The sequence below is a fragment of the Chelonia mydas genome, chromosome 11 (genome assembly GCF_015237465.2).
Source record: "Chelonia mydas isolate rCheMyd1 chromosome 11, rCheMyd1.pri.v2, whole genome shotgun sequence".
Lineage (NCBI taxonomy): Eukaryota > Metazoa > Chordata > Testudines > Cheloniidae > Chelonia > Chelonia mydas.
Window position 1 is genome coordinate 33,885,066 of NC_051251.2, and position 19,160 is coordinate 33,904,225.

The 19,160-nt window shown below is 38.1% G+C and overlaps 1 protein-coding gene across 15 annotated transcripts in view; it reads right to left on the reverse strand.

Annotated features, from left to right (window-relative positions):
- Positions 1-19,160, reverse strand: part of LOC102943405 (fibroblast activation protein alpha) — a 63,259-nt gene that overhangs the window by 16,957 nt on the left and 27,142 nt on the right. For 11 of the 15 annotated variants that reach the window (XR_005227456.2, XR_005227459.1, XR_005227458.2 and 8 more), the window contains exons 9-19: positions 18,515-18,669; positions 17,448-17,551; positions 16,974-17,109; positions 10,375-10,419; positions 8,632-8,736; positions 8,478-8,548; positions 7,626-7,679; positions 6,378-6,502; positions 3,684-3,731; positions 1,480-1,578; positions 746-815 (exon numbers count right to left, since the gene is read on the reverse strand). Coding sequence is in view for 10 of the 15 variants with exons in the window: in XM_037913246.1 (XP_037769174.1) it covers positions 746-815; positions 1,480-1,578; positions 3,684-3,731; positions 6,378-6,502; positions 7,626-7,679; positions 8,478-8,548; positions 8,632-8,736; positions 10,375-10,419; positions 16,974-17,109; positions 17,448-17,551; positions 18,515-18,669 (1,012 nt within the window). In the remaining 5 variants the exon portion in view is untranslated. The remainder of the gene's footprint in view (positions 1-745; positions 816-1,479; positions 1,579-3,683; positions 3,732-6,377; positions 6,503-7,625; positions 7,680-8,477; positions 8,549-8,631; positions 8,737-10,374; positions 10,420-16,973; positions 17,110-17,447; positions 17,552-18,514; positions 18,670-19,160) is intronic. The other 4 variants (XM_037913243.1, XM_037913244.1, XM_037913249.1 and 1 more) reach the window with 4 other exon arrangements.

The window sequence follows — 19,160 nt, forward strand, 5'->3', positions numbered from 1 at the left end:
GCACTGTCCCAGGAGGAACTCTGGGAAGATATTATGCCTCAAAGTCACACTTCCTCCCCTCTCTGCCTTGTTTTGGCAGAGTGAATTACCTCACCCCTTGTTGGGATACAGTTGATCCCACACCCTTCTGCATCTGGACTGATAATCTGACCAGCAGTGAGTGGGGAAGAGGCAAGGTCTCCTTTCCCCTTTGTGCCAACTTGCTTTCTAAGGTGAATATCAAGTGAGCAGTCCCTGCTTTCTCCCTGATACCTGGCATCATAGTCTGAGCACACCTTACTAAGCTGAGCAAGACAAGAGAAAGGGCTTTAGTCCTTATACACTTGAAAAAAAAGCTGGGGGTAATTTAGCCCACAATGTTTACATTCTTTTTCTTAGCCACTTCCGATAGACTCATATCATACTTTCCAGTGTTAACAACAGTGGAACCCATAATGTGCTATCTTAGGCAGTCTCATGGTACATGGAAGTAGCAATGGAATTGACTCTGAACGATATTCTGCAAATTCCTATTCTCCTTCTGAAGGACTAATCTTAGTCTCACTGAAATCAACAACAGAACTCTTATTGATTTCAATAGGATCAGGATTCTATTTCAGAAATGTAGCCTAAAACCAAAGAACTGGTGTGCTTTGCTTGTTATATACACTAATGCACTTATCCTGCACTAAACGTGACATGTCAGAACTAATACCCCTTCTGATAAAGCGGACTATGTGGAAAAAGAAAAGAAAATCTTACATACACCTGAATAAGCAGAGGATACTTCTTGGATCTATCAAACTGTGGAGGTAGAAGCATCTTGTACCACAAAGCTAAAAAAAGATATATTACAAATATATCAATGTTTGAGATGATTCTTCTATGTATGAACCATTATTTATTGGAGTAGCATATGGAAATGAGTAAGCAATGAGACACAGGATTCATGAATTGTGAGTCACAAATTGATTTAAGTCATTTTTCCTATTTGTTTAAAAACAATCTTGAAGAAATAAAGTGTTGGGGCTTTTTGGGTTTGTTTTGTTTTTTTAATTAAGCATCATACAATAATATTAGGGCCTAATTTCTGCAGGTATCTAGAAAAAAATGACAAATACTATCTCACTGGTGAGCTATATGAGTATAGGAAACATTCTATACCAATTTCTCATGTGAGAGAAAAATTAATTAATTTACAATTAAATATTTGTAAATTAATTAATTTACAAATATTAATGAATGAAGTCTCTTAACAGCATCACCTCTGTGTGGTAAGGATGTATAGTATATGTTTCACTGACAGGCAAACTGAGGCATAGTGATATTGAGTTTCTCAAAGTCAAATAGTGAATCCATGGCAGAACCAGAAATACAATCCAGGAAGCCTAATTCCGAATCCCTTGTTCTAATAACTGCTGGAGCATGCTTCCTACAATAGAATAAGTGTAAAAATTATAGAAAAAGTAAATAGTGTAATAGAAGTTGTATAATTCTTACTAATTCCATCCACTTCAAGTTTATTAATGTCTATCTTAGGCATTTTGATGTTTTCCATCGCAGATTCTAATTCCAAATTGTCTTCCAAGACTTTAATCTCTAGGTAAAAGAAGTTTCCATATTAGCAATCAATTTGCTTTTCAACTCCTCTCTGTTAATTGAGACTCCCTTGTTTTGTTTGTGGCTCAACTGGAAAAGAAATCTATGGAAAATTCTTACAAATACGGTAATGAGGTCATACATTGGAAAATCAAACACTTGAAGTTGTATTTACATATAAACTGAAACACTGACATATTCTGTATGGGATACAAAGTAATTGATCTTGTGTGACTATTATTTCTTCTCTTCTTGTCCACTCACACCTCAGACTTCCTACCTTTTAGGAATAGGAGAACTGGAGAATATACTCCAGTCTGCAAAATGCTTCTCCAAATGTTGACTCTAGTTACATCCATTGTCCTGAATAATGGATTACTGCACACTCCTATCTAACCTGCCTCATATTAGCAAGATACAATGTGCTTCTTTGCTTCTGAATTAATTCTTTAATCTTGTCCTCTGCTGTAACTTCATTGAATTGTAACTCGCAGACTAATTTCTAATCAAATCTCAATATAACCATGTTTATTTACTGAAAAACTTTACAAGATGATCAAGCACCAAACATTGACATGTAAATTTAAAAAGTTATATTTTCTATATAATTAATATCCAGCACAGATTGTAGTACCCTGACACATTAGGAGTCCATTGAAAGCTACTTTGGTAACAAAATTCTTTCCTATGACTAGGGATGGGCATAGAATGTTGTACCTAAAGAGGGTCTGCGACTTGAATCTTCACCCTCAAACTGAAACAGAACCTTACGTGATTTTTTAAACAACTTCTGTTAAACTTTTTGTCATCATTTTACATTTTTGAAAAACACTTCCTGGTTCTGTGACTTCAGTAATACCAGAAGAATACAGGCTGACCAGGAACAGGAAATACCAGACTTCTTTCAAGAAAGTCAGTTATTGTGAAATGTCCAGGCCAGTTTTGCAGATCCAGGAATTTTGGATAGCTTGGATAAAGGCTGAAAAACCATCCTGATGTTGGAACCAAACCAAACTGGAGCTCCAAATCTTTTGAAGTTTTCCGTTGCTATAGACAGTCCAAGGTAACCTTCCAGTCTGGTGTATGTGAATTTAGCTGCACAACTCCCATTTGAATTAATACCTGCCAACCACAATAAAAATGGACTCGCTGCCCCTCTTATGCAATTGCAGCCTAGTCCAAGACAAACACTGTCACGGTCACCTAATAAGAAAGCAATTAGCCACAGTGGCACAAAGATGACTAAAAGAAGAGGCTACATAATTACCCTTACAAAGACAAAAGAAGGCAGCTTGAACGGGTTCTTTCTGCAGTGAAGCAGCATGGCTGAGCAAGGCACAGTGAAGGCAAAGGTAAAAGTCCATTAAATTAAACATTTGTTTCCTAGGCACAAGGAGATGCCAGAGTGCCATACTGATAATTCAACACTTTGGGCACCGTTTCATACAGATTGTGCTCGTTGCTGGGGAAATTAGAATGGACCCTTAATGTGCAGATAGAAGTGGCAATTCATGCATAGATTTTGCAGAAGGAGGAGTTGGAAGAATATAGCTAGAGAACAAAAGCACACATGATGGGAATGGAACCTTTTCCAGCTCCAAACATTTCTTTTGGATTCCTCGCAAAATTTCTAGTCAACCCTTACTCAGGCAAAATGTCAAATAGGGTGACCAGACAGCAAATGTGAAAAATTGGGACGGGCTGGGGGTGGGCGGGTAATAGGAGCCTATATAAGAAAAAGACCCCAAAATCAGGACTGTCCTTATAAAATTGGGACATCTGGTCACCCTAAGGTCAATGGCAGTATGCATCAGTAAGGGTTGAGTAGAAACTGTGTATTGAGCTCAGGATTTGGCTCATGGGGAGTTACTAATGCTCAGCATACCTACTGTTTGTAGCAATGTAAAATTCAGGGCTGGATTCAACAACAAAAATACAGTACATCCAAATTTCACAATGTAATAAAGAATCTGGGTATTGAATCTGTCCCTCAAAGACAGTTAAAAGCATCTTTAGTGCAAGTCTAAATAGTGACTTATGGGATGTATTTAGTAACTATTCAGGATAAAAACTACACACAGAAATATGCAGAATATTTGCATTACCTCTGTCATTCCTGCTGTCAAAAAGAGTGGAAATAGGAATGCCCGGACCTGTAATGAGAATTAAAAGAGAAAAAAAGATTCATATTCTTTGAAACATAACTTGGTTTGAAGAGTAGAGTTACTATTAAAATATCAATGATAAGATCTGTCAGATCACTTGAATTTTCTTGACTGGATGTTTGCGTATAACTTCCTTTTTATAGAATCATAGAAATGTAGGGCTGGAAGGGACCTCAAGAGGTCTTCTAGTCCATCCCCCTGCACCTACACCACAAAACAGTAAACACTCTCTTTGAAAATGTCTTACTAACAAGTGTAATAATAGCTGTTACCAAGGCCCAGGCATAGTGTAATTATACAGTCACATCAAATGACTGTATAGTTGCCCTCTTTTTGAAAATTGCTGCATAATTATGCTTCAGAATCCAAGCTTTCATTTAAAAATAAATACATCTTACGGTTGCACAGAATATTTTCAAAAAGTGAACTGAACTTCCATATAGTGCTCTCTGCCTGAGTCTGCAGACAGTCTGAAACAATGCTCTAAGAAAAGGTGTGAACTATCCCAAGCCATCTCAATAATATGTGAACTCAGAAGCCTAAGAATGTCAATTAAATTGTCATAATTGTTAACCAAATGTGAGGAAGTCACCATATGCCCAATATGTCGTTGCTGTTTCATGTCAAAAGTGTCCAGCTGGCGCATTTGCATCTCAGTAGTGACCCAGGTTTCAGATCCGTGCAAAAAGACAGAAGCCACTACTGCTTGATAGATACGCATCGTAGTCCAAGTTGATGCATGGCACTGACACCACAGAAGCTTTCAAAGAGCATAACACCTGTAGCTTTGTGGATTCAAGCTTCTTTCCCTAACAATGGAGCCAAGATACTCATGATACAAACGAGGATGTCAAGCTTCGTACCAACCAGCCTCCAGTGTCTTCCCAAGTGACTCAATGCCAGCTCAGGTGGCTTGGGCATCTGCTCTGTATGCCACAGTCTGTAGCAGCCCACCAGTTTTATGCATTTGATCCAACAAAAGTTGGATGGAGAAGACCTCATGGGCAGCCTCATACATGCTAGAGGGATGTTGTGGCTTCCAACCTCACCTGCCTCGGTCTTAATATAGAGCAGGCCGCAACAATGACACAAGACTGGGTTCTGTGGAAATGGGTGATCTGAAGCGTGCCCTCTATGCTCCATGAGCAACATAATGAATTAATGACTGATTGTTAATCAGACTAGCTTCCCGCCCAGTCTTGGTACCAAAAGCCCCAATGTCCCCCACCAATCTGTCTAAATCTCAGCATATCTTGACATCATCTACAATGCTGTGAGGTTTTTTAATAGAAAAATCTGTGGCACAATGAAAAATTGTGGGAAATTTAAATTCAATTTAGCAGCAAAATATAAAACTACAAAGGTTTCTCTATTAATTGTACTGTACTGGGCTGGGAGCTGTGAGGGATACAGACATGAGGGCGAAGGCAATGTTGCATAATTCTGGGGTTCCTACTGCGTAACACAGGAGTCACTGCCACACACATTATGTCAAAAGCACTGCTTAGGAAATGGGTTCTTGGCCATTACCAAACAACAAAGCTCGAGGGAGGAAGGTAACTTTTAAACCCCGCAAAGAGCATTTCTTTCCTGTAGACAAGGTCCCATCCAGCTAATAGCTAAGGTGCCGTTACATAAGGTGAACTCAAAATTAACAATGTGAAATGGGCTTCTGAGAACACGTCACATTACATTTGCTAAGGTGAGTGGATTTCATGTGGTGATGACAATATCAAATATTCTTGGCAAGGATGATTGAGAGGTGTTATCATTCTGTTACATTTGCTCTGGTAGCTGGGGTTTTTATTATTTGTACAGCTGAACATTCAGTTCAAATTCTGAAAGATGGTAACAAAAGATGCTACACTACATATAGGATTGTGGAGGATGAAATGTATAGTTTTTTGCCTTTGAATTTTTATATTATATACTGTCCATTATTTACAGTGCCCTGATAATGGGTGAAAACCTGGCCCACTGAGGTCATGGCAAAATCTCTATTGATTTCAATAGGACCAAGATTTGACCGACTTCTGCCTTGAGAGCAATTTCAAAGGTTTAATCTTTATCCCTGTGTCTTGCTGCATTTATTTTCAGAAAGTTTATATTTGTTGTAAAAAACTACATCGCTTAGAAAACTGTCAGCACTTTTGGGGTCAAATTCAGCTCTAGTTTAAGCAGGCTCAAGTCCTACTGACTTCAGTGGGAGTTGCATCTGCTTATGTCACAGCTGGATTTGGCCTTCTATATTAGAATCAAGGTACAGATTAGCTGGAACTCAAATAATGAAACAGAAAGGGGTTCCTAGATCCTGCCTTACTAGTCACTGGCTAGAGTGTGATTTTGGCTGAAGTTGGTCAGGAAATGTTTTTTTTCCTGTGAAATATTTTCACAAATTTGTTTTAGTCAATTTTTTTTAGGTTTTTGTCAAAAAACTGAAATCTCCAAAATCAAAAATATTTTGGTTTTCAGCAACTGAGAACATTTTTCTTGCAGTTTTTGGCAACGAACATTTTTCAGTTTAAAACTTCTTCTGTCAACTGAATGAATATTGCCTGGAATAAATATCATCATCTATCTCATATTCCCTTGAAAATACAATTTAGAATTTGTTTGGTCACCTACTATACATACCATAACAGACTAGGGCATAATACTTAGCATTTTCACTGAATCTCGCTGTATAATACTGGCACCTTTCTTTCCTTAGATTACAAGTAATGCATTGTTTCCTTAGAGGATTGCTTCCAATGCTAATTCTAGGAGGAAATGAAAACAAAATAATACCATATAATATTGCTTTGAAGTACATTTTCCACATAATGCTGCCCCACCTGCTCCAAAACATCTATATTGTAAAGTCAAGTCACATTTAAATTTCACTTTCTAATCAATGGTTTACAGTTTTTCAATATTTTTAAACAATAGTTGTATGATTCAGACAATATTCCTCTCCCCCCTCCCCAGTGCCAATTTTCAGATGTATGCTTAGTATTTCTGGGATTCTATTTTCAAAGTCTTCAATGTGGCCTGTCTATTTAGATATTGAGGTACTTATATGGCCCTCATCACCATAGAATCTGAGTGCCTCATGTTTATTATTAATGGATTTAACTTTCACAGCATCTCAGAGGTAGGGAAGTACTATCTTCCTTTTACAGATGGGAAACACAGGATAGGTCAGTGGTCGCAGCTCCCATTGGCCGGGAACAGGGAACCGCGGCCACTGGGAGCTGCGGGCGGCCGTGCCTGCGGATGGTCAATGCAAACAAACTGTCTCGCGGTCCGCCAGCAGATTACCCTGACGGGCCATGTGCGGCCTGTGGGCCACAGGTTTCCCACCCCTGGGATAGGTGGGATAGACTTTCCCAAGGTCAGACAGGAAGTCTGTGGCTAAGCTAGGAATTGAAGCTGGTCTCCTGAGTCCAAGTCCAGTGCCTATCCACTAGACCCTGCTTCCTCTTCTATTTGTTTGTGTGTACAAATTGCATTTAAAAACACTTGCATATGCATTTTTAGCAGTATCACATATGTGTTCAGGTGATTTACCCATACATATACACATGATAGTATCAAAATGTACCTGGAAGTGATATATACACAAATGGGAATCATATTTTGAAAATGTATCCCAATGTTGTGTGCCCCTCCAAAATGCATGATCACTTTAAATATGGTAATACATATTGTCTATTCATTGCAAGATACCTGCATATGCAGTGCAGCAGCCCAATTCAAATTTTAGGTGAGAACTTCTTGATATTTACTCTTAAAATTTTGAAACAGTTTCTGACTGTGTAGAATTCTCTTTTATATGATATAAACCTAGATCCATCTGATATTAATTTAATCAATTTTAATAAACATTTGACATGAACTTACTTGTATATATTCCTTCTCCCTGGATAGCCTTCAAATTCATTGCTCGAATAGAATCTATAAATTAATTTGCTTGTTATTAAGTAGTCCATGAAATCATAAGCTGTGAATTAGGATTGGGCATCCTAAATCAGAAGCCTGCTTGAAAAGTTATATTAACTAAACTTGAATTTGGATTTTTTTTGGGGGGGGGTATCAAGATGGAACAGTGGGTGAAGTATCCTAGCTTCTCATCCCTCGAAACCTTTGTTCAAATCCTGAGAAGATGGCAAGTGAACGATGAAATTTAATTGCGTCATCCTACTTCCCAGGTGTTAGTTGATCAACTAGCAGTAATGTATAGACCCATCTGTACAACAGAGGACTAAGCACAACTGTTGAGTATGACTCAGATTCAGCAGAGCATTTGCTCAGCCCTAAGAACTGAAGTCCTGCTGAATGGTGATGAGTTTACTCACATGCTTCAAGTTAAGAAGATGCTTTAGTTCTTTGCTGATTAGAGGCCTAAAAATTATTAGAAAAAGATGGTGGATTTTGATTTTCAAAAGGTCTTTCAGAAGCCCATGTGTGCAAAAATGTGCATATTTGTACACAAAATGTACTATAGCGGTGGCCACAGACTGGGTATTTCCACCATAGCTAACTATAGCCATGCGCATGCCCAAATACCTGATTTGTGTACACAGCTGTGGTAATTCTAGTAAAACTGCACACAGGTCCCAGGCACCTGCCCCTTTGAATATCAGGGTCCAATGAGACTAATGGAACCCTGCAAAAATCAGTATAATTTGTAGTACATTCTTACGGACAGCAAATAGCACATAGACAACAGGCTCTGCTCTGTAGAATACTTACATTGCATCATCCATTACTTTGAAAATGTATATCGCCTCCCATTGTCCATTTGTAATTGGTATTGCATTTTCCTATAAAACAACATATATAGCAAGGTTATTTCAGGAACCTACAATATAGGAATTTACTGAGGATAATTCTTTGTTTGACGTACCACTGAGCCATTGATGTAATGAATATGTTTATAACCAGCCTTGTCACTAAAAATTTTGTAGTATGAAGTGGTGTCTGAAGTAAAATATGGTGTTGAAACGAAGAACTGAAACAAAGGAACATAAACAAAAACAACCAGGCTTTTTGAGCAGTTTATAATATATACAGTTTACAATATGTACATTAAAGCAACCAGAGAGTGCTTTAACTGGTCTTCCCTTTTGTCACAGTGTACATTCTGTCAAACTTCTTAACTGGTAACTGGTCACAATGCCTGCCAACATGTACACACGCTTTCTGTTTCATGCAGGTGGGATTATTTTGTGTATGTGTGTGTGTGTGTTTGGTTTGATCAATTTGTTAATTTAATTTTTTAATTATAGTCAGAGTTGGTGATTTTTAAAACTAAAAGTTTTTGAATAAAATTTGTATTTGTGAAAGGTGCCGGGACTAAAAGTCCTGGTGACTAAAGTTTTCTGTTTGTACACAAAGCAGGTACAGCACAGGGCCGAGGCTGTCCAAGCTTCTCCACTCTGCCCCACCAATATGCTTCAGTCCTGTTGGGGAATAAAGATAGTTCAATCTCTATTCCTGCTCAAACGTTGGTCTTTGTTGAGACAGTCAACAAGGGAGCCAGTTAGTGCCAACTGTGATTTTTATTTTTTAAATAAGAGAAAATGGTCCCACAGAAGATGGTATGAAGCCATCAACCCATTTCACATATGCCATCAGACACTCATTAGGTCCTATGACTTTCCAACACTGCAGACCTGAGCTGTATTTGAACCTGTGACCCAGAGCTAAATTGTTGTATATTCCATTATTAATCATCCAAACCATGAAATCCCCCATAGAGAATAAAGCAAAATTATTTTGTGCAGTTTCTATTAGTTTTTATAGCAATCCATTATCATTAATCCAAAAGTGAAGATAAGGAAAAGGGGATCAAATGAAGTGTCTTATCCCTGTAGATGCATAGTATTTATTTCAAATAATAGGACTGTGTATACTGAAAATTGAAGTTTTCAATTAAGACCACTGTAAGAAGACCCAGACACTGCTTGATTGAATCTTGGTAATTGACCTTGTCATGCTTGAGGAGCAATAGACATATATGTAGGAGATAGATAGATAGATAGATAGATAGATAGATAGATAGATAGATAGATATCTGAATGTTGTGAGAGCTATTGGACATACATATTTATATTGGTGTATTGGCAGTTGAAAGCAAGTATCAGTTACCCACAGGTTACTGGTCTCTGGCTTCAAAGGCTTCTCCCTCGGTGAAGAAGAGCAGCACTTCGCACTAAAACTGTGCTCTGAAAACACTGTTTACATTTCAGAAATGTATTTATTATAGACCTGTCTGGAGGAATAGGAGCTGCCCAGTGATGCCAGAGGAACTTTCCTTATCTACGTCCTCTGCCAGCAGAATGCTCTCGCAGCCACTCCTGGTACTGTGCACTTAGTTCCTTCTCACTTATGTGGATGTGATTTCTATAACTTCAGTATAGCCCATAGTCATTAAGACTGAGATTTGCAAAGTCAATGGGAGGTGGGCACCTACCTCCCTTAGGCACATTGAAAATCCCAGCCTTAAAATGCATCAGGTGTAGTACTGTACATATATTGCATGACACAGTATGATACCAGCTTATTCATATTTCCAACATTATTGTGAAGATAAGTAAATGACTGTAGCTTTTCATTAAATCACAGTAAAAAACAACAAAAACCCTACTCCACCAGCCCATCCTGTCTGACTCTCTTCTATATGCTGCCGATTCTGAAAAACAAAATGAAGGGCAAAACCTTTAGGATGTGTAGGAAAGAGAAGAGCACAATTTATTCACAGAGAGGAAAGTTCTTCAAATAAATATGCAACTGCAAAATGACACTGCAGAAGGATTTTAGGGCTAAATTCAAATCACTCCTGAAATAAGTTCCAGGAAACCTAGAAGGCTATCTGACAAAGGTATCAGGACTATATTAACAATCTTCCATAACATATCAATAAAAGCTAGAATTAATGGCTATTTTATCTCAGTTAATTTTTCATTAAAAAATCAATCCTTTCAGGACTATTAATGTTAAAAATGTGGGTTATATCCCAACTGTGGTAATTTGGCATAGTTCCACTGACTTCAATGGAGTGATGCTGATTTACATCAGCTGAGGAATGGAGCCTGTATTTTATGTTCATTTTCAAATTTACACCTGAACTTGTCCCATAGACTTTATAGACTGTAGCACATAAGCTACGTCAGATTACACAGTTGTAAGAGCCTTTTATACCCAAGCACAATGGGGCACTGATGAGCAATGGGGAATTCTTTCTCCTTTTCTCCTCTGGCAGAGGCTAAACGCATAGGATCATATTCTGGATTCATTTATTTACACCTTTGTAAATCCAGAGTTATTCCATTTAATTCAGTGGAGTAACTCTAGCTTCACAGCAACATAACTGAGATCAGAATCTGATCCGCTTTCTCCATGGCATTTGAACTCTCAGCAGTCTGGAGAGAAAACTCTTCACTACTCTGCAGAGAGATTCTGGGGACTCTAACTCGTGTGAATAGTCCCACTAAAGTCAATTAAAATATATTCCTCTTTTAACATAATTCATATTTATAGAATCAAACGGCTGAATTTTTCAAAAGTGAGTAGTGATTTGGGGCACCTCAATGTTTGGGTGTCCAACCTGAGATACCATAATGTTACTGGATTTTGACAGAACAGGTGCTCAACCTCTCTAAAAATCATACCGCTCTAAGGTGTTTCAATTGGGTACACAAGAAGTAGAATTAAGGATTAACATGTAGAATTTAGACACTGAAAATCACCGGTCACTTTTGAAAATCTGGGCATCTGGAACTCCTCATACCGCTAAGGATTTTCAGGATTTAGGCCCTTATAATATTTTTATTGTTGACCTTTAAAAAATGGCTTGTACAGACTTAGAATGTATTCAAATCAGTTCTTTTACCAGCTCTAATGATCCTTTTACATTTTAAGGCTTTGATTTGTGTTTGACTTAGAAAGTTTCTAATGCATTTCCAATAGTTTCAAATGACTTTTTCATTGCAGACTGTAATATCCTGATTGTTAGATGAAACTAAATTATTTACTGGTTAATGCTAACAATTCTGCATGCAATAGATTTATAAGTTTTTAAATTTTATAAATTAGGTTTTTATTTAAACTGTTCATTTAATGGAACATTTCTTCACAGTCTGGAGCCCTGTGAAATGTGCACACCAAAATTAGCTCTCAGAAGAAAACATTTTGCATTTCTTATCCTTAATGTAGCGTCTCATTAACATTCAGAATTATGCCTTTTCCTCCTCTTGTCTATCCTGCAAGGTGCTATGCACCCTTAACTCCCACTGACTTTAGTGGAAGTTGAGTGCATTCAGCACCTCAGAGGAGCACTCAACACCTTGCAAGATGGAATCCTTGAACAGCATTCTGTTGAATAATTAACTCAGCTGCTTGGCTTTGTTTCTTATTAATAGAAAAAAGCAAACAGAAAGGGTAAGATTTTTCAAGTTAATAAGTTTACAAGTAAAATAACATTCAATTTTAACTTTGCGCAATTCTGCCCACTAGCATCTTACAGTCAGTTCAGAACTTAGGGCCTGATCAGCAAATGCTTAAGCATATGAGTAATTTCCATGGGACTACTCATGTGAGTAAAGTTACTCAAGTGCTTGTGCTAAAAAGTTCAGGCAAATTTACATCTATGCATTTTGAAGAACAACTTTAATTCAATGCCAAATAGAAAATGTCCAAAACAATTTCATTTATGAAATAAGCAGCCTTTTTAAAGGGACAAACCTCCAAAGACTTAAGGATGCAAGTAAAGCTGTACCTCTGCATTCCTGATTTATTTGCCTCTGTTTTAATTAAGACCTTGATCCCACAAATACTTAAGCGTGTGTGTGACTTTTCTCCCACAAGTAATCCCGTGGATTTCTATGGGACGACTCTTATGTGTAAAGTTACTCAAATACTTAAGTATTTGCAATCCTCCCACTCACATCACCATGTTTTCATAGGCCTCAATCCTGCAAACGCTTACACACACAACTTTAAATTTGTTAGTCTCTAAGGTACTAGTTTTCTAGCACAAGTACTCCTTTTCTCTTTACACAAGTAGTTCCATTCAAATCAAATTGGCTTCTATGGGACTATTCACATAAATAAAAGATAAACACGTGCTTGAGTGTTTGCTGGATCAGGGCTTTAGAAATTACTTGTAAAATATATTATTTTCAAATGCATAAAGCACAGCACATTTATTATACTTTATGCCCTTGGTTTAATCTGAAAACAAAGCGAAGATGGAACTGTTTTTGCCAGTGGAAATGCACAGAGATGCACTTCTTCAGGACAAATAGAGCTAATGCAGCACTCCCATCTGTTCGCACGCCTTCAAATGGCCATTTGTGCAAACTTTAATATGATAAAAGCACTGTGTCACTGTATAAACAAAGTATTAGGGAAGCATCAATGCAATTAAACAAGGATTATGAACACAATCCTGCAAGATGCTGATCACTTTGGCCCCAATCCAGCAAAGCACTTAAGCACATGCTTAATTTTAACATGGAATTAGTCCTATTGAAGTCATTTACATGCTTAAAGTTAAGCACATGTGCTTATGTGCTTTACTGGATCAAGGCCAGAATGATCAGCATCTTGCTGTTGGACCCTTTAATCCCTTGATGTTTCTAAAACCTTTTGATTGTCTATATAATCTTTAATCCTCAAAACACATATATCTTACTGATGGGACACAGATTCAATTTTAAGGAAAATCTGAATTGAATCTGTTATATAATGAAAATGGCTTTTTTTTGAAATGTAAAATTGCTCATAGCAGTGGCTCTCAACCTTTCCAGACTACTGTACCCCTTTCTAGAGTCTGATTTGTCTTGCATATGCCCAAGTTACACCTCAGTTAAAATCTTATAAAAGGAGACATAAAAATACAAAAATGTCACAGCACACAATTACTGAAAAATTGCTTACTATCTCATTTTTACCATACAATTATAAAATAAATCAATTGGAATATAACTATTGTACTTACATTTTAGTGTATAGAGCAGTATAAACAAGTCATCGTCTGTATGAAATTTTAGTTTATACTGACTTCACTAATTCTTTTTATGTAGGCTATTGTAAAACTAGGCAAATATCTAGATGAGTTGATGTACCCGCTGGAAGACCTCTGCATACCCCCAGGGGTTCATGTACCCCTGGTCGAGTACCACTGACTTATAGGACCCTGATCTGCAACTTGCATTTGAGTAACTTTACATTACTGTGTCTGAATTGCCCCAGTGCAACTGTTCATGTGTGAAAAGTTACTTGCATGCATAAGCTTTTGCAGGATTGAAACTTAACTTCCTTTAAAGTCTCAACAATATCTGCTGTACATATAATTTGTAAAGTTCATTTGAGTAAATTGAAATGTCATGTCCTTTATATTTGCAGTATATAAAATAACAAAAATAATTTTACAAAACAGACAAACTTCTATCTTTATAAAATTGGTTGCTTGATTCTATGTACCCTAAGCTTCAGCCTGAAGTGAATATTTATGGATGGTTTAACATAACCTCTAGAAGCAAGGTTTATGCCCATTATGAGAGACTTTTGACTACAGGAGCATGAATGAGACTGCCACACTGAAATTACTGTACTTGTATTAACCATTTTTTGGGGCATCTGTATGAAATTTATCAGTGAAATGTTGACCACAGCTGTCTCATCTCTGCACATCTTCCTCTCACTCTTAATGTACAGAGTTTTGAACTATTCCAACACAGCCTTAACGTAAACTTCCAAAGCACATAAATTGGATGCATTTTTTCACAATTAGGCTCCTCCCTGTGAGGAGATCTCCTGGCTCAGAAATAGAGGAGAATTAAACCCAATAGTTTTGAAGTCAGTGGATATCTGTTTTGTGTTTTTATTTAAACTCATTGAAAAAAAGTACTGACAATTTGGATTTTTGCTTTTGTAACTACATTTTATTTATGTATTTACTTTGCAGAGGAGTCACGGTATCATGAAATAATTCACCATTAGTTCTAGGTTATTACTTACAGTAACTCCTCGCTTAACATGGTAGTTATATTCCTGAAAAATGCTACTTTAAGCGAAACAATGTTAAGTGAATCCAATTTCCCCATAAGAATTAATATACATGGGGGGGAGGGGGGAGGTTCCAGGGAAATGTTTTTCGCCAGACAAAAAACTATATTTTTTATTTAGAGTTGAGAGAGAGAGAAAAAGAAAAAAAAAGTTTTAAACAAACAATGTAATACTGTACACAGCAATGATGATTGTGAAGCTTGGTTGAGGTGGTGGAGTCAGAGGGTGGAAGAGGGTGGGATATTTCCCAGGGAATGTCTTACTGCTAAATGATGAACTAGCACTTGGCTGAGCACTCAAGGGTTAACACATTGTTGTTAATGTAGCCTCACACTCTACAAGGCAGCACGAATGGAGGGAGGGAAGACAGCATGGCAGAGAGAGACAGAGACACACATTGTGTGTGTATGTGTGTGTGCATGCATGTGAGAGAGAGAGACACTCACACACACCGTGTGTGTGTGTGTGTGAGAGAGACTCGCATTGCCCCTTTAAAGTACGCTGACCCCACCCTAAGTGTACTGCCTTTTTAAGTAGATCAGCAAGTTGAGACAGCACCTGCTGCCAGCAAGTTCCCTCCCTCCTGAGCCGTGTTGTGTCCCCCCCTGCTCTGTGGAGATGGGGTAAGGGAGCGGGGAGGGGCAGGAGCAGGGGGAGGGGGACACCCGGACATTAGCACCCCTCTTCCCACCCCCCCGCACAGCAAGCAGGAGGCTCGCGGGAGCAGCTCCAAGGCAGAGGGCAGGAGCAGCACATGGCAGTGGAGGGAGGGACAGTGAACTGCCGGCAATTGGTAGCCTGCTGAGCAGCTGCCGCACAGGGAACTTAGGACTTAAGGGAGCTGATAGCAGGGCTGCCAGTCCACCCTGGTTCCAAGCCCCCACCAGCTAGCTCCAACGCGCTGCTCTTTCTGCAACCAGTGGACAAACCAGGAGGCTGCCAAACAACGTTATAAGGGAGCATTGCGCAACTTTAAACGAGCATGTTCTCTAATTGATCAGTGACGTAACAATGAAACAACGTTAACCGGGACAACTTTAAGTGAGGAGTTACTGTATTTAGTTTAACAGTGAGGATGATTAACTAACGTAGTGGTTTTCAACCTTTTTTCATTTGTGAAACCCTAAAAAATTTCCAGTGAAGGTGTGATCCCCTTTGGAAATCTTAGACATAGTCTGTGGACCCCCAGGGATCTGCAGACCACAGGTTGAAAACCACTGAACTAATGGAACAAACAACCAAGGAAAGTGAAAAAAAACGAGGAGTCCTTGTGGCACCTTAGAGACTAACAAATTTATTTGGGCATAAGCTTTCGTGGGCTAAAACCCACTTCATCGGGTTTTAGCCCATGAAAGCTTATGCTCAAATAAATTTGTTAGTCTCTAAGGTGCCACAAGTCCTCCTTATTTTTTTTGCTGATACAGACTAACATGGCTATCACCATGCAAGGAAAGTGGAGGATTCTTCATCTCTTGATGTTTTCAGAACATGATGAATACCTTTCCGGATTGCTTTAGTCAATTACACATTATAGGGCTCAATACAGGGGTAACTGGGGGAAGCTCTATGGCCTGTGTTATACAGGAGGTCAGGTTAGATCAGTGGTTCTCAACCAGGGGTACATATACCCCTGGAGGTACGCAGTGGTTCTCAACTAGGGGTACGTATACCCCTGGGGTTACGCAGAGATCTTCCAGGGGGTACATCAACTCATCTAGATATTTGCCTTACAACAGGCTACATAAAAAGCACTAGCAAAGTCAGTACAAACTAAAATTTCATACAGACAGCGACTTGTTTATACTGCTCTATATACACTATACGCTGAAATGTTAGTACAATATTGATATTCCAATCGATTTATTTTATAATTTTATGGTAAAAATGAGAAAGTAAGCAATTTTTTCAGTAATAGTGTGCTGACACACTTTTGTATCTTTATGTCTGATTTTGTAAGCTATTAGTTTTTAAGTGAGGTGAAATTTGGGGATATGCAAGACAAATCAGACTCCTGAAAGGGGTACAATAGTCTGGAAAGGTTGAGAGCACTGGGCTAGATGATCTAATGGATCCTTATGGCCTCAGAAATCGATGAATCTATATTCAAAGTTCGGTAACTTCAACTGTAAATTTGGTTTCACAGCAATGTTAAGCATATATTTCAATGTGCAGTACCTCTGGACAGTACCAGGAATTGGAGTTTTCTCGGAAGTCACATACAGCTAAGACAGAAAAATTCTGGATTCGCTTTAGCCATTGCACACCGATTCGATTATCTGTTACCCAAGTGAGCCAAGTGAAATAGTGATCACTAAAAACAAGAATGAAAGCTGGTTATTACAGTATACAAATGGGCTATTGCTATTGCATCCATTATGGCCCCAGTCTTGCTCTATTAAAGACAATGGAAAAACTCCCATTGACGTCAATGGTGCTGGCCTTATGTGAGCCTTATGTGAGCAAGGATTGTGAACTGCATAAAGAATGAACCAGTAAAGGCAGTATCTAATACTTCGGATCAGCTCCAAATCCATAAATATGAAGCTGTAGCATACAGAACAGAACCTCCAGAAAAGAAAATAAGAGGTTCCATCACTTAACAATAAACAGAAAGAAAAGGAAAAGAAGATGAATTTGAGAGCACACTACCTTGATGCTATCACTGCAGGAACAGGTACTTCCTTAGGACCTAAACCTTCAGGGTTAGTAGTGTCTACAATAAACACTCTAACGGTAGGATTTTTAGCCCCAGCCTTCAAAGGAAATGTATTACCAGGTTATTCAAATCAAGCTCTGGAGGATTAGCTACCATTTAAAAAAATTAACATTTTTTCTTGCAACAAAGCAATAAGTTTTTTAAAGAATTTAAAGTAATTTGAAATATTGATATTATTGAACATAATGGGGAAGATTTTGATCTTACATACACTAGTGTAAATCTGGAGTAACTCACTGTGGCAGTTTGTTATTCCACTTAGCATTAGTTCATGCATCAAGAAGAAAAAAATTATCTAATTCAATGTCCAGCCAGACAGCTTGGGGGAAGAAAACATGAAATTAGGTGGAAGTTCTTCTCTCCTGTGTACAATGTAGATCTCTGGAATGTATACTGCCCCAGTTTTGGGGAGAAGACTCCAATTAGGGTCATAGGAGATCTCCAGTACAGAACAAATAACTTGGCCTTTTTTTTGGAACTACAGCTATAAGGCCTGAATCAAAGCCCATTTAAGTCAGTGAGGACCTGACTGACCTGAAGTCAGTGGGCTTTGGATCAGTCCCTAAAGGATTTAAATAAATTTGAGATCTCACATCCTCTTATTTCTCAGTGTAATGTAGGCTTTTTTTAAAATACAATATGTTATGATAAAGATATTGTTAAGCAACACAATAGGTACATCAGGTAGGAAAGCAAAGTAAGGCCCAGATCCTCCTAACCTTTATGCACATGCTTAACTGTACTTCCATGAGTAGTTCCATTTATTTCATTGGGACTACTCCCATGTGTGTAAAGTTCTACACATGTTTACGTCTTTGCAGGGTTGGGGCTCAAGTTTACTTTCTTCAGTTAATTCTAAGATAGAGCAGAATTAAACTCTGCTCCACAGCAGTACAAACATTTTTCATGCACATTTTCGGTGTCTCTATTTAAAAGCCATCACAACTCATTTACAAACCAAGGGGAATGAAATGGCACCCATTTAAAATAAGCAACATACCTTTGGATATGGAATAGTTATTTTTCTAGGATATTGGTCCTCACCATAATATGAATATTCAATAACTGGTATGTCAGTATCATTAAATTCTACATATGCTATAAACTTTCCATTTGGAGACCACCACAGAGCATATTTCACAGCAAGCATTTCCTCTAAAAAAAAAATGTACATGTTACTTACAGCTCATCATTTATGACCTAACAAAGCAATATAACCTAAAATTATATCTTGTCATCAGCGTACTCATCACTCCTTAACAAGAGAACTGTGCTATATAAGAAAGATCTTGACTCTGCAAAGCATTTAAGAACATTAAATCCTTGAGGGGGCCATTTAGGGATTTGGGGCAAAAATTGGGGATTGGTCCTGCTTTGAGCAGGGGGTTGGACTAGATGACCTCCTGAGAACCCTGATATTCTATGATTAATAACTTTATTCATGCTGTAGTCTATGTTAAGTAGAAATTTGGTTTTGGTTTAAGTTAGCCTAAGCATAGAGGAGTAGGGAAAATTGAGATGACTAGAGTGAGAAAAGGTAGAGGTAAGTTGGAGATAATAAAATGGGAAAATTGAAGTTAGAAAGGACATGACCCAAGGCTATATTGTGGCTATGTTTCAGTTATAACTGGTTTTAGCACGGACTT